This window comes from Thalassophryne amazonica, chromosome 9 (genome assembly GCF_902500255.1).
Source record: "Thalassophryne amazonica chromosome 9, fThaAma1.1, whole genome shotgun sequence".
NCBI classification, from domain to species: domain Eukaryota; kingdom Metazoa; phylum Chordata; class Actinopteri; order Batrachoidiformes; family Batrachoididae; genus Thalassophryne; species Thalassophryne amazonica.
In genome coordinates this window covers 25,961,627-25,977,109 of record NC_047111.1, presented here as the reverse complement: position 1 = coordinate 25,977,109, position 15,483 = coordinate 25,961,627, and the positions used below count along the sequence as shown (strand labels likewise).

General features: G+C 42.2%; 1 protein-coding gene across 1 annotated transcript in view; it reads left to right on the top strand.

Moving 5' to 3' along the window:
• ncam1a (neural cell adhesion molecule 1a) overlaps positions 1–15,483 on the top strand; it is a 947,827-nt gene that overhangs the window by 673,004 nt on the left and 259,340 nt on the right. Inside the window, 2 exon segments of the mRNA XM_034177824.1 lie at positions 1,087–1,247; positions 2,574–2,716. Coding sequence (XP_034033715.1) covers positions 1,087–1,247; positions 2,574–2,716 — 304 coding nt within the window.

Sequence of the window (15,483 nt, the reverse complement as noted above, 5' to 3'; positions counted from 1 at the left end):
GGGTGCGGCTGCACCCAGCAACACGGAGGGTGGAGAGTCCACCTCCACCTCTCGTCAACAAAGCAACACTGAAGTGCAGGAATATGTGTACTTATCAAAAGGTCCAATACGGTCTCCTGCTGTTCCACTCACTATCTGCGCAAAAGCAACAACGTATTATGTTCAAAAAGACAACACAAGTGGCTGAGTACGTTACCTCTTTGGTATGGCGATATCTCGGCAAATGAGGTGGAGATGCCGTCCTGCTGATATACCTCCGTCTTGATTGGGATCAGCTGTCTCCCGTGATGGATGACAGCTGTCGTCCTGGCTGCTCCTGTGAGGCGGCAGCGCCCTCTGGTGCCTGGAGCCCGCACTCCAGGCAGGGCGCCCTCTGGTGGTGGTGGGCCAGCAGTACCTCCTCTTCAGCGGCCCACACAACACCCTGCTCATGTTGCCATCTTGCCATTGGAAGATGGCAACATAACAAAATGTGTAAAAGTGAAGCTTTGTGAATACTTTCCGAATGCAGTGTACCTCCCAAATATAAAAACTGATACAAGTGAGGAACACAAAGTTCTTCATTATGCCCACCTTCAGGTGTTGTTTGATGCAGTGGACCCCTGGCAGGGCGTTGAGGCAGACAGGGAGGTTGTTAGGAGGACAGATGGGTGACAGAAGGCTAAAGCTGCATTTCTTCTTGCTCCTTGTGGCTGTTGACAAAGTTGTCATCCACCCATTCACCATCTGCCTGCAGACGCTGCAGCACGGCTGCTGCACCAAGCATACAAATAATTACCCTCAGACATGGTTCTCAGCTCAGAAGCGCTTTCTGAAAATGAATAAATAAATAAGTAAATAAAATCCTCAATGTGAAATCAGTGAAGGACCTGAGGAAAAAGACGCAGTCAGGGCTGAGAGAAGCTGCTGCTAAGGGTGTACAGGAACATTAAACACACAACAACTATTCTGTTCTCCACTGCTCTGTGTTTGAGGATTTTTTGAAAGAAAAGAACATAGTTTGTTGTTGGCAAATGAGGGAATTTGTTTGCAAGCAAATGCTGGCGACGTGAACCCTGCGTCTTTCTTCTTTTTTCCCCCCTCCAGTAACAATGTTGTCCTTGAAATGGATGATAAGTACAACCTGAACGAGGATGGTTCTGAATTGGTAATAAAAGATGTCAAGAAGGTGGATGAAGGAGATTACACGTGCATCGCCAAGAATAAGGCAGGAGAGAAGAAAGAGGAAGTCAGCCTGAACGTGTTCGGTAAGAGAATCACTCCATTCCACTCTTTCTGTCTCTTTCCTTCTCTGCTCTTGTTGGTGTTTGCTGTGCCTGCTTCTGCAGCGCACCACTGAACAAAAGGGTGTCCCAGTGAAAACTAATTAAGGATATTCCAAGTTATCAGATGAGAGTGTCTACTTGTGAGAAATTTGCACCTGCCTGGTGTAATTATTAGGTTGCAGTGAGGTATGACACCACCAGCAGTGAAGTCTGCAAACTTTAACGTGCAGTGACAAGAACAGGTTACAGCTCTTTAAATTGTCAGGATTTCGTAAACATACTAACTGCAGGCTGGTGCAAACACCTGCAGTGTGACTATGTCTCAGTGTCCACGGCAGGGGCGTGGCCAGGAATAATAATCAAGGTGTGCCTGTGGGATTTTTGGTGGCCTTCAGCAAAACTAAAAAAATTATGAGAAAAAAAAATCACAAGGTTTTTATTCTTAACTTAAGGTCTCCTACAAAACAGTGTTCATCGGTTTATTGCATCGATAGATAAACAGTTCTTGGCAAGCTGCAGAAAGCAGTTGCCAAAAAAATGCATGCGCTTTAGGATCAAATGGAGTTATCAACATTATAATTTAGTTTTTACATTATTTAAATGCGCCCAGTCAAAAATGTTCTAGTGCTTCCCCTGGAAGGAATGCTGTAATGAAACCTGCATTCACATTCTGACTTTATTTGTGGAGGTACACACATCAAATGGTTTAAAACATATTTTGGCCACTTTGGACAGTTTGAATGTGAACTATTTAATAACAAGCTAAACTAATTCATTTTCAGCTTTAATCAACTCAGAAAGCAATGGACATAAATATAATAATATTATTAATAACAAAATCTGATGCCAGCACACTTAATTTCATCAACTTTGACTTAATCTGAACTGTGCAACTGTGCCTTCAGAAACAACATGCAACAGCAGTACTTCTCATAAACTACTGACCTCAGATATTTTACAAAATTTTTTGTTTTGCTTACATTGGTTTCAAGCAGCACTTTGGCCTGAAAACTCCTTGATATCCACCTGTTTGTTTCTTCTTCAGCTCTGTGCATTTCCTTGAGTTGCAGTTTTTGGCAGGCAGACAGAAATCAGCATAATGCCGGCTTCTGCGCGGGGCTAGCCATTGAAAATCATTGATTTAAGAGCTGTACACGACACTTTTAATTGATTCAAATTTTATGTTCATATTAGGTGTGCCAGCTTTAGATTTAGTTGGCACAGGAACACCTGTGGCTGCAACGTAGGTTCAGAGACAAAACTAAAAGCACCTGTTTTAACAATAAACTTTTTTTGTCTTGATTCTAGTTCAGCCCACAATTACCTTCCTGACTAACAAAAGTGCCTCAGAGCTTGACGAACAAGTCACCTTGATGTGTGAGGCCTCTGGTGACCCAACGCCGACCATCTCCTGGAGCTTTGGACACAGGGTGTTCACAGAAGGAGAACAGGTACAAAGGGATGGGAAGGAAACCTTTTATTGTTTTCATCACGTTTCATCATTGTAACAAATGGCTCAAAAAGAGAACCTCAGGACCCTATCGTACAACCACCACAAAGCCCGGCGAAGGTGTCGCTAATTTGTCCTGATCCAGCTGTCATTTACATGCCCAGTTCCCAAATCCTGGCAATGACATACCCGCTGCGAGAGGTTTCTCATCAGCTCTTGTGGTTAAGTGTTGGGCTTGAGACCAGAGGTGCCTTCAAATCCCAGCCTGACTGGAAAATCACTAAGGCCCCATGGGCAAGGCCCTTAATCCCCTAGTTGCACCCGGTGTGTAGTGAGTATGTTGTATGGCAGCACCCTCACATCGGGGTGAATGTGAGGCATTATTGTAAAGCGCTTTGACTGTCTGTTGCAGATGGAAAAGCACTATATAAATGCAGTCCATTTACCATTTTAGCGCAGTCTTATCTCTGTGTGACGAGGGCTTCAGTAACCCATCAAGAACTAGATTAATTGATAATCGGGTAATGGTCAGGTGCGGATATCTCAATCAGAGGAAGTTTTGAAAATCTTTGGTGTAGGTTGGTGGTGGGTGGATGATTTATTTTTAGTAGTGAGTTTGAATGATTCTCAGAGCTGATCGTCACATTTCTACTAGTGGCCTTTATGACTGGACAAGATGATTCTGCCAAACAAAAAGACATTTTTACATATGCACAGATGTAAAAGAACAATAACAAAACAGATTGCATTATGTCATTTGTATTAATACAAATAATCCTGGTAAGTCCAGAAATCAGATAATGATCAGTTCAGATAATGCATGTATGTATGCTCAGTGTATGCAGAAAGGCAGGGAGTGCACGTGTTGTGAAGCCGCTTATGTAAGGCACTCCTGACCGCTGCACTCTTTGCAGAAAGATATTGATGGACTTTAGATCTGGATTTTGGTGGTTTAAGGTGCAGTTGCTTTCGATATCAGTGTGAGCGCACATCATTGTTAGACCAGCACAGTCACAAGTGCAAGGGATAGTTAGAGGATGCATATGCTAAGCATAAAAATGACAACTGGAAACAAGCAATGACAAGTGTGCTGGGCTTTGCACTGGGTGTATGATAAGTCCCTTTGACACCTTCTGCAAGTGGAGACATTTGACACCAGTAACCCAATAACTGAATTTTAAAAAACCCTACATCTTCAAAACATCTTCCCATCTCATCATCGTGGTAATGGTAAGGGCATTCTAGTTTTTGTTACTGGGTATAAGTGACCGGCCACAGTCTGGTGATGGGCACATGCAGTTCCAGTTTATATTTTGCATTGCACCATGAGAAGATTTTGGGAACATTCTATCACACCAAAAATACTACGACGACTACAACTGTGATGAGCTGCAGTAGCTTCATCCCACCTTTCCTTCAGAGTCCACAAATTCGGCAAATCATAATGAATCAACAGGACTCTAACTAAATATTGATGTATAAAATTTATGTCCCGTTTAAACTCACTTATAAAAAGAGCTCATGTGTTTATTTCTGGACTGGTCAATGTTGGATTGACTTCATTTCCTGCCACTTCAGTCATCACTACCCAAGCAGCTCAAACTGCTTGCTCTGCTTTATGCACTCTTCACCAGTCTTGTGCTGCAGCCTGAAGTTTGCATTGTGCCATCACTCAAAACTTGACAGCCTTCTCACCTACTGTTGGAATTGCAGTAATGATTTTCAAATGCTGGATCATAAAAATTCAGTTAATGCAAGAGGTGAGTGTCCACACGGTTAATGTGTTGCATGTCATGAAGTGTCCAACAATGTGATGGCCATGAGGGAAACAAATACAGGGCAAAACAACAAAGTATTTTGTGTTTTGAAGTTTTTGGTATGTTGACTCAACTGCTCCCTCAGACATCCTGAAAATTTGCAAGATTCCCAATAAGTTGCTGACATCATAGTCAACCTGTACACCGGTACCGAGCGCTGTGCGACACTGTGGCCGAATCTCAGACTTCTTCCCTGTGAATTCTGGTGTTTGTCAGGGATGTGTTCTGGTTCCTCCTCTCTTCAGTACTGGCAGGGACTGGGTGTTGGGTAGGGTTATGGAAACCAGCAGCCTTGATGTCTTTTTGCCCCATTTCTGGAGCAGGAACACACTCACTTTAGGGGTCTGACACATTTACATATGTCTCCACTGCAGATATTTAGCCCAAGATTTTCTTGGGCTAAATAAGTCTTTACTCCAGAGAAAGTACTTCTTAGAAGCACTGAAAAACCGTTGAGTAAAGTTCGCGACTGATTGGTCGAACTCAGGCAGGAGAAGACAACAACAAGCAGCACATTTAGTAAAAGTGAAAAGAAGAAACTGAACAGAAAGGATAGCAGAGATAACAGATGGACGGATAAGTTACTGCCATTGTTCTTTTTCTTCTTGACACACAAGGTCTCGTGAAGGTTCGAGTCCTTGCGGAGGAATGACGCTGCACCCTGTGGGCAGTCTGTCTCTGACAGCAGTAACTTTAACTCTGAGTTGCACAATAGCCAAGTGTTGAGAGGGCTGTTTTAAATCAGTTATACGTTTTACAGAATATGTCTTGAAGCAGGTTGCATCTTTTTTCTTTGTAATTCAGTACACTTTATTTACTGGACTATAATTCACATGTTTTTCAGCAGTTTAGGGGGTGCTATGATTTACATTCCAATGTTACTTATATATGAAAAAATACGGTATTATCATCTACATCAGTAACTACAGAGGCATAAAGTTGATCAGCCACAGCATGAAGTTATGGGAACGAGTAATAGAAGCTAGGCTTAAAAACAGGGGAAGATCTGTGAACAGCAGTATGGTATCATGCTGAGAAAGAGCACTACAGGTGCAATGTTTGCTCTGAGAATATTATGGGAGAAGTATAAAGAAGGCCAGAAATAGTTACATTGTGTGTTTGTGGACTTAGGAAAAGCTTATGACAGGGTGCCACAAGAAGAGTTGTGGTATTGTATGAGGATGTCTGGAGTGGCAGAGAAGTATGTTAAGGTAGTGCAGGGCATGTACAAGAATAGTGTGACCACGGTGCGATGCGCAGTAGGAATGACAGACTCATTCAAGGTGGGGGTGGGATTACACCAAGGATCAGCTCTTAGTCCTTTCTTGTTTGCAATGGTGATGGACAGGTTGACTGATGAGATCAGACAGGAGTCACCAGATGCAGATGACATTGTGATATGTAGTGAGAGAAGAGAGCAAGTTGAGTCTCGCCTGGAGAGGTGGAAATTTGCTCTGGAGAGCAGGGGAATGAAGTCAGTAGGAGTAAAACCGGTGGTGGGCACGGTTCCGCTAATCTCCTAACTGCTAATGATCGAAGCTAATTTTTTTGTTATTGGATTGACAGTTGGATGTTATTTACAATTACACTGCCATCCAGTAGATGGCAGTGTTCTATGCATTTTGGGTCAAAATGTCATACGGTCACCATTTGGTGCGCTGTATCAGTCCGACTTAAACAGAATTTTTAGTTTTGCAGCTGCCTTTTTTTACAAAGGAAAAAGTTACATATTTACAAATACAGATTTATTTGTAAAAAAAAAAAAAACAACACACGTTAACTAGTGTGATTTTTTTTTTTCTTTTTACAACCAGCCATTGATTAGGAGGCTCAATTTCCCATAATGCGTCTGGGCATCTGTGAGTTTTAATGCTCAGACAAAACTAAAAGGTATTTGTGATATTTTCACTTTGTAAAAATGACAGTTTCTCCCCGTGTTTGCATGGGTTTCCTCAGGGTGCTCCGGTTTCCTCCCACATCCAAAGACATGTGGGTTAGGTGGATTGGAATCTTTAAAATTGTCCTTTGGTGTGTGTGTGGGTGTGTCTGTGTTTGTTTGTCTGTTTGTGGCCCTGCGACAGACTGGCGTGCTGTCTTGGGTGTACCCCGCCTCGCACCCTATGCCTGCTGGGATAGGCTCCAGCCCCCTGCAACCCTTACTTGGACTAAGCCGTAGAAGATGAATGAATGAATAAAAAATGGCAGTTAACATTAATATAAATAAACCATCCGGAATTAGTTTGGTTTTTAAATCAAACCATAAGTCAAACTTGCTTTGCTTTTCATGACTTCTGCCACACATCAGGGGCTCTGTATGCTGTCAATGCAAATGTCTCTTCCTTACAGTAGTGGGCAGGGCGCACAAAGACAGGAATGCTGACTCATTGTTTGTGTTGGGTTTCTGATCGCCTTTGATTCTACTCAAAAGCATTGGCAGTGCTTAAACTCAAACTGGCTTGTCAGTAGCTGACAGTGTACCGGAGTCAATATAGAAAGTTAGCGGTTATCAGTTAGCTGTGGCTGCCGCTATTTTTTTATTTTTTTTTACAGTTTATTGGTTTATCATTGTAAAAGCTGACTTTTCAATTAGCTGATTAGCGGTTATCGAAACTGACGTTTTGGTTAACTGTGCCTACCACTGAGTAAAGTCTACAAGACAGTAGTGAGACCAGTTATGTTGTACGGTTTAGAGATGGTGGCACTAACAAAAAGTCAGGAGGCACAGCTGGAGGTGGCGCTGAAGATGTTGTGATTCCCTTTGGGAGTGACAAGAATGGACAGGATTAGGAATGAACATATCAGAGGGACAGCTCAGGTGGGATAGTTTGGAGACAAAGTCAGAGAGGTGAGATTGAGCTGGTTTTGGACATGTGCAGAGAAGGGACCCAGGTTATATAAGGAGAGGGATGCTGAGGATGGAGCCACTAGGGAGGAAAGAAGAGAGAGAGAGGCTAAAGAGGAGGTTTATGGATGTGCTGAGGGAGGACAGGTGGTTGGTGTGACAGAGGCAGATACAGAGGACAGGGTGAGATGGAAACGATCAATATGCTGTGGCGACCCCTAACAGGAACAGCCGAAAGACAAAGAAGATCTGTGGCCACAAGATGGCAGCTTCTACCCGCATGACAAGCTGTTCTCGTATACTGAATGAGATACTGTGATTCACAGTCCTTAGCAGAAGCTGAATGAGATCTACTGTAAAACAAGAAGAAGATCTGAATGAGACAGACATTCTGTGTCTTAGAGAATGAGTAAATTTAAGAAATTTGAAAATTTGTGAGTGAGAATGTGTTGACCTCATATATAATCATTTTTTCAGTGGCCAAAACAAGCAGGTTACTTGCCCCCCCCCCCCCCCCCCCCGATAATAACATTAATTAGCTCATTACCTTGTGCTTGCTAACGCAATGTTTGTATTGAAAATAAATAGCGCGACAGGTTTTTAAACGTTTAATTACATTGCATGTTTACCTTACTTGTGGTCATCTGTTCAGTGGTGAAAAAGCAGTTTCCTCTGGTTTTTGTGTCTCATACAGCAACAATAATTAGCTTGTTAGCTTGTGCTTGTTAGCACAGTGTTCATGTTATGAATAAGTAATGTGCCAGTTAAATTTGCTTATTGTTGCATGAAGCAATAGCACCGTATTAAGAAAAAATAAATAAATGAAACTCATAGGGCGATGCAACTTTTTTTTTTCCCTCTTCGTGACACATTTTGTGACAGTGTGCTACGAATTCCCCATTCAAATGTGCACTCAGATGTAAGACAGTAGCTGCAACAGCCACATTCACACATCACTGTGAAAATCTGAGTCAGGCAGGCTGTTTGACTCTTCATATCACTGCTGTTTGTGCTGTCACAGGAATGGGCTCATGAAAATCTTTAACACTAGACAGAAAAGCTGGACAGAAGGCTGTAGGTGGACCTGGACGACATCTGGTGCATTTGTGAGGCCAGAGCACATAACCGGGTGCTCATAATATCCTCTGGCTGTGTTGGAAGCACTCTTCCTGTCATCATATTCTTTTCTTATTCTGACTAGGTGATAAGCATTTCTTAATTAAAGTTTGCACTTCACAAAGCTCAGGTCTAACCTTACTCACCCCCTGAGCAAGCACACGGACAACAGTGTTGAGGGAAAAACTCCCTGGAAGAATTAAAGTGTACGAAGACACTAGACTACCACAGAGTGATTTGCACATATTGACTCTCTCGCTGCTTTGTGGGATCTTGGTCACAACACAACAGTTCAAAATAGCAGAAAGCATATGGATTATAATGATTTAGATCAATTTTAACTGAATTTGCACCTTAAAGCATTTTTTTTTACATTCGTCGTGGACCCCCAGGACTGTGTCTGCTAGTAAAGAAGAACTGATTTCTGTCATATGCACAGCATCTGTCCAGAATCTGCACAGAGGAGGAGGACAGAGAAGTTGTCAATATGACTGCATGTCCTTGCAAATTAGAATGTGAATTCCTGATCCGGATTATTTATACGATTTATGTTTGTCATGAGCAGAATGCTGACGTGTGGCAGTTGCCGTTATGTTTGCGTCATTGTGAAGCAGCACACAGAGTAAATAAAAAGTCTTATTCTGACCTGTTGCATCATTTCAGATGGATTCATCATCACATCCTGACGAATGTGTCCATTTAAGACACCTTTGTTTTGGAAGATTTAAATCCTTATCTTGGAAATTTAACAAAGCAGCTGATTTAATTGTGCCACAATAAGTGACTTTGTTTGGTTGACTCCGTGTACCACCAGAGAGAACCTGTGTACCACCGGTGGTACACATACTACACTTTGAGAACTATGGACTGGAGGGTTGAGGGGAGAATCAATGATGTAAAAATGGGTGTGCAGAAGATCAATCTGTACAGAAAATTCATCCAGGCAGAAACACGCAAATGGGTAGGACGTTGAACCAGGCAATGGGTCAGAAAACACCATAAGATCAGTCCATGGTAATGGAATATCCATGAGGGAATAACCAGACAGGTCAACCCAGTGGTGTCCAAATTATTCCAGAAAGGGCCAAGAGGGTGCAGGTTTTCTTTGCAGCCACTGACTCCAGCAGGTGATTTCACTGATTAATATCCCTTTGAACAGGTGGGATGAGATCATCAGTGAAATCACCTGCTAGAGTCTGTCACTGCAAAGTAAACCTGCAGGGTGCCCTTTCTGGAATACAACCCCTGGCAATAATTATGGAATCACCGGCCTCGGAAGATGTTCATTCAGTTGTTTAATTTTGTAGAAAAAAGCAGATCACAGACATGACACAAAACTAAAGTCATTTCAAATGGCAACTTTCTGGCTTTAAGAAACACTATAAGAAATCAGGAAAAAAAATTGTGGCAGTCAGTAACGGTTACTTTTTTAGACCAAGCAGAGGAAAAAAAATATGGACTCACTCAATTCTGAGGAAAAAATTTGTTGGGAAAGTGTAGTGACACGGACCCACAACAGGGGGCGTAAATGAGCGGACAATAGATGAGCCAAAAATACAACACTTTACTGTTGTGAAATGTGCACAACGAGAATACAGACAAACGTAGAATTTGGATCACAATCAAAATATACAAGGTGATGTGTGGGTAGGCTCGAGGATAGGAGACGTCCGTCCCGAGTAGAAACGGATCCCATACGATTTCCACTGCCACCGACTGTCGGATCTGGTACTGCTGGCAGGAAGCAGAAGAACAGATGTAATGAGTGTGTGACAACACACCCAGTAAACAGTCAGCAAGTTCATCTTTCCAGGTGGGAACAACACCTCCACCTTTAACACAGAAACAACAATACTCTTCATCAATCTGGCTCCAACTTTCTCTGATTGCTGTTGCGAGATCAGTTTTGCAGGTTGGAGCCTTGTCATGGACCATTTTCTTCAACTTCCACCAAATATTTTCAGTTGGATTAAGATCCGGACTATTTGCAGGCTACGACATTGACCCTATGTGTCTTTTTGCAAGGAATGTTTTCACAGTTTTTGCTCTATGGCATGATGCATTATTATCTTGAAAAATGATTTCATCATCCCCAAACATCCTTTCAATTGATGGGATAAGAAAAGTGTCCAAAATATCAACGTACATGCAGCCCCATATCATCAATGACTGTGGAAATGTACATGTTCTCTTCAGGCAGTCATCTTTATAAATCTCATTGGAACGGCACCAAACAAAAGTTCCAGCAATTATCACCTTGCCCAATGCAGATTTGAGATTCATCACTGAATATGACTTTCATCCAGTCATCCACAGTCCACGATTGCTTTTCCTTAGTCCATTGTAACCTTGTTTTTGTCTGTTTAGGTGTTAATGATGGCTTTTGTTTAGCTTTTCTGTATGTAAATCCCATTTCCTTTAGGTGGTTTCTTACAGTTCGGTCACAGACGTTGACTCCAGTTTCCTCCCATTTGTTCCTCATTTGTTTTGTTGTGCATTTTCGATTTTTGAGACATACTGCTTTAAGTTTTCTGTCTTGATGCTTTGATGTCTTCCTTGGTCTACCAGCATGTTTGCCTTTAACAACCTTCCCATGTTGTTTGTATTTGGTCCAGAGTTTAGACACAGCTGACTGTGAACAACCAACATCTTTTGCAACATTGCGTGATGATTTACCCTCTTTTAAGAAATTGATAATCCTCTCCTTTGTTTCAATTGACATCTCTCATGTTGGAGCCATGATTCATGTCAGTCCACTTGGTGCAACAGCTCTTCAATGTGTGATCACTCCTTTTTAGATGCAGACTAACGAGCAGATCTGATTTGATTCCATATTTTATTCCTCAGAATTGCATGAGTCCATATTTTTTTTCCCTCTGCTTGGTCTAAAAAACTAACCGTTACTGACTGCCACAATTTTTTTCTTGATTTCTTATACTGTTTCTTAAAGCCAGAAAGTTGCCATTTGAAATGACTTTAGTTTTGTGCCATGTCTGTGATCTGCTTTTTTTCTACAAAATTAAACAGCAGAGTGAACATCCTCCGAGGCCGGTGATTCCATAATTATTGCCAGGGGTTGTAGTTTGGACACCACTGTAGACACAGGAAGCATGCAATAAATCTAGAAATTGGTACACTAACCTCGAGGAAGGCAGGATAATAGCATGAGTCAGTAACAGTGAATCAGACACAAGAAACGGATGCAAGACAACAGGGATAGGAGCACTAACAATCTGCCACTGGAGTGAAGGAAAAATGACGGTTCAACAGCGTTTGAAACAGATAACAAGGAAACCACAAGTATAGTAAATGCACTGCATTCATGTAGAGTTTTTCCACCTGAATCAGAAGCTCAACACACTTTACATTAATGACATTCTTACATACAGTGGTGACAGCGTGCTACCCAGGGCTTAATTTGAGGGTGAGCAAGCCGGAATGCGGTCCGGAACCTCGGACGCGCACTCCGGAACCTCTGACGTTGGCTCCGCCAGCTATTTGTACTGGATACTTGATCCGCCACCTCTCTTGATTAACAAATTATTTTTAAAAAATCACCGCGATTGCTCTCACTGCCAATCACACCGCCGCCCTCCTGTCTGCTGTGCGGAATTGCACAAAATCTGGCAACAGGTCCAGAGGCTATGCTCGTTGTTTTGATCCGGATGTTGACCGTAGCCACAGAGCTCCGTGGCCACCGAGAGAGGACTTGGATTCTTTGCGGGTCCCGCATCCATACCCCCGGAGGCAGTGAGTGAAGGGAGAGCCGCGCATTGTGTTCTGCGTGTGTCTGTTTATAATCTTCTCTCACAGAAGAAAAAAGAGAGTGTTTACACAAGAGAGAAAAGTGAGAAAATGTTAATGCCTGTTTGAGAAAAGTGTGTAGTGAGGGGTTTTACAGATATCTATAATAAGTGTAAAAAATAGCGCTACTTTGCGGATTTTGTTTATCGTGGGTTATGCTGCGTTCACACCGGGCGCGATCATATGCTACAAATTCGCGGGGGTCGCGTAGCAATGGACGCGCCTCCTTCGCCCAGTGTGTCGCTCTACTTGGGTGGACTTTCGCTGTGAAAATTCGCCCCGGTGCGTCATCAAATAGGAGGAGCTTCCATTCCGCTCGGCGTCAAGTCATCATGACGGACCTTGATCACACGGAGCGAGTTGTTGTGAAAAGCTCCCAATACAGAGAGTATTATTATTTGCTGCAGGAGCTGTGTCTGGATGACGGCCGCTTTCAGCGGTCCTTCCGCCTCTGCGGGAACCAGTTTGAGGACCAACTGTCCCGTTCACGCGCGCACATGTAAACAATAAAAAAAAAAGAAACTCCGCTGCTTGCTGCAGCTCGCTCCTCCCCCAAAAAACTCTGTCATAATTGTGTTTAGAAACCAGTCACCATTTGTTTTAGTATACATCTGTAATCAATAAAATATTCTCCACACAGAAGATTCGCTTGTGCGCGCGCGTAAAAGAACAAAAAACAAAAAGAAAGAACGAAACTCCGCTGCTTGCTGTGGGGCTGCTCCTCGCTCTTTTCCAAAAAACTCTGTCATAATTGTCTTTAGAAACCAGTCACCATTTGCTTTATTATACATCTGTTTAGTTAATAAGTAAAATAATCTCCATGGATGATTCCCTCGCGCGTACACGTAAAAAAAAAAGAAAAAGAAACTCCGCTCGCGCTGCTGTGGGGCTGCTGCTCCCTCCAAAAACTCTGTCATGATTGTGAAATAAAGGACAAAAGAGACATAAGTCCTGCTCACAGGCTGCTACCAGAGACAGGACATGTTCACATCCTCTGTCAAACTCCAGACATCTCCACGTCACTACATATTCAGTCCCTGATTGGTCATCGCGGCGCGACGAGACGAAAAAGTTCAGATTTTTCAACTTGGGGAGGAGGGCAACACGACGTGACGCGACGCAATATCGTGCCACAAATGCGCAAAATGCTCAAAATCGCTTCACTTGCATCGCGCTGCGCGGTTTGGCACCAAAACGTGTCCTTACATAGGGATTACATGGCAACCTGTGGCTGCAGTCGCTCGTGTCACGCCCGGTGTGAACGCGGAGAACGTAACTCCCGCGACAAATGAGGGACCACTGAGGAATTTGTACTCTATCCGGATTTGGTGTGACTAGTGTTAGGCCTACAATACATGCCCAGTTTATTTTCGGTGTGGCGCAGCGTTGTTCGCAAGCCCCCCCCCCGCCCTTCTTTTTTTTCTGCACCGGAGCCACCCATCCTCTGCACTCCGGGACCTTCCACTTTACAAATTAAGCATAAGCACTGGTGCTACCATGCAAGGTGCTCAACTGCACACCAGGGGCAACTTCGGGATTAAAGACCTTGCAAAAGGGCCTTAATGATTTTCTGGTTGGACAGGGATTTGAACAGAAGATGTTCTAAGATTCAGGATTCAGGTTAATTTATTCCAGACATGTCAGAAACCATATGAACAAAACAATATAAATGCACCCATATCTACATATCTTTAACACCAAAGAGATTTAAATATATCCATACATATACACATACATACAGTACATACCTCATATTTACATATATACATTCTCAATTTTTTCCATTTCTGTTTTCATGTTTCCTTTTTTGTGAATATTTACAAATAAAATAAATGAAGTTAATCAATACTAAAGTAAATACACATTTTCCTAATGTAATACTCTGCACATATAGTATACCTACACACGCATATGAATCCAAGTACACCCATATCAACATGTCTGAAAAGGGGTAGGAAGAAGTATAACTTATTTAATCCTACCCCTTCTCCAGTGTTCATTACCTTCGATAATTACCTATAAGTCATGCAAGGGTTTGTTACAGACAGCAGTTTTGTTTTGTTTTGTTTTTGTTTGTTTGTTTGTTTTTTAAGATGGTTTAAACTATTCATCCAATTTTATTTGTGTACCATTATATTTATAGTGCTAAATACATTGTTAGTGTTCACCTCGTATGTACATCCCTATACTTGTTGAAAATAATCAGTCTGAGGTTTTTCTTGAACAGACTCATGCTTGGAGACTGTTTCAGCTCATCACTAATTTAATTCCAAACCTTCACACCACTAGCTGAAATACACATTCTCTTCATAGTGGTTCAAACAGTTTTCGAAGTTAAGGCTGCCCTTGTAATTATAACCCCCCCCCCCCCCCCCCCCCCCCCCCATCAGTAAAATGTTTCTGTAAATTATCTGGTAGTTGTTTGTGTCTAGCTTTATACATTAACAGAGCTGTCTGCAATTCTACCACATCTGGAAGTTTTAGGCGGCAGGAGTTTATGAATAAAGCATTAGTATGGTCATAGAAACCTGCCTTATGAACCATTGCGATGGCTCTTTTCTGGAGCATGCATAACGGTCGAAGTGAGGATTTGTAAGTGTTGCCCAAAACTTCCATGCAGTCATTCAAATATGGCAAAACAAGTGAACAATATAAAATATGTAGAGCTTTGTACTTCAAGAAATATTTTGCTTTGTTGAGGACTGAAATACTTCTCGATATTTTAGCTTGAACATGCTTTATGTGAGGTTTCCAGCAGATCTTATGTTCGATCATCACACCCAGAAACTTTATTTCTGTAACTCTCTCCACATTGGCACCATCTATCCTGATTCCTAAATCACCATTCCCCTTATGATTTCCAAACAGTATAAACTTTGTTTTATCTAAATTTAATGATAGTTTATTTGTATCAAACCACTTTTTTAATTTTGTCAATTCCGAGTTGATATCCTCCATGAGCTGCTGTAAATTCTCACCCGTACAGAAAACGTTTGTATCATCAGCAGACAAAACAACTTGCAGTAATTTTGAAAGATTACACATCATTTATGTAAAGAATAAAAAGTTTAGGTCCCAACACTGACCCCTGGGGGACACCACAAACAATGTCCAAGCATGATGACTGAAAGTCACCCATCTTCACAAATTGTTGCCTGTTGCTTAAATAGCTTCTCATCCATTGTAGAA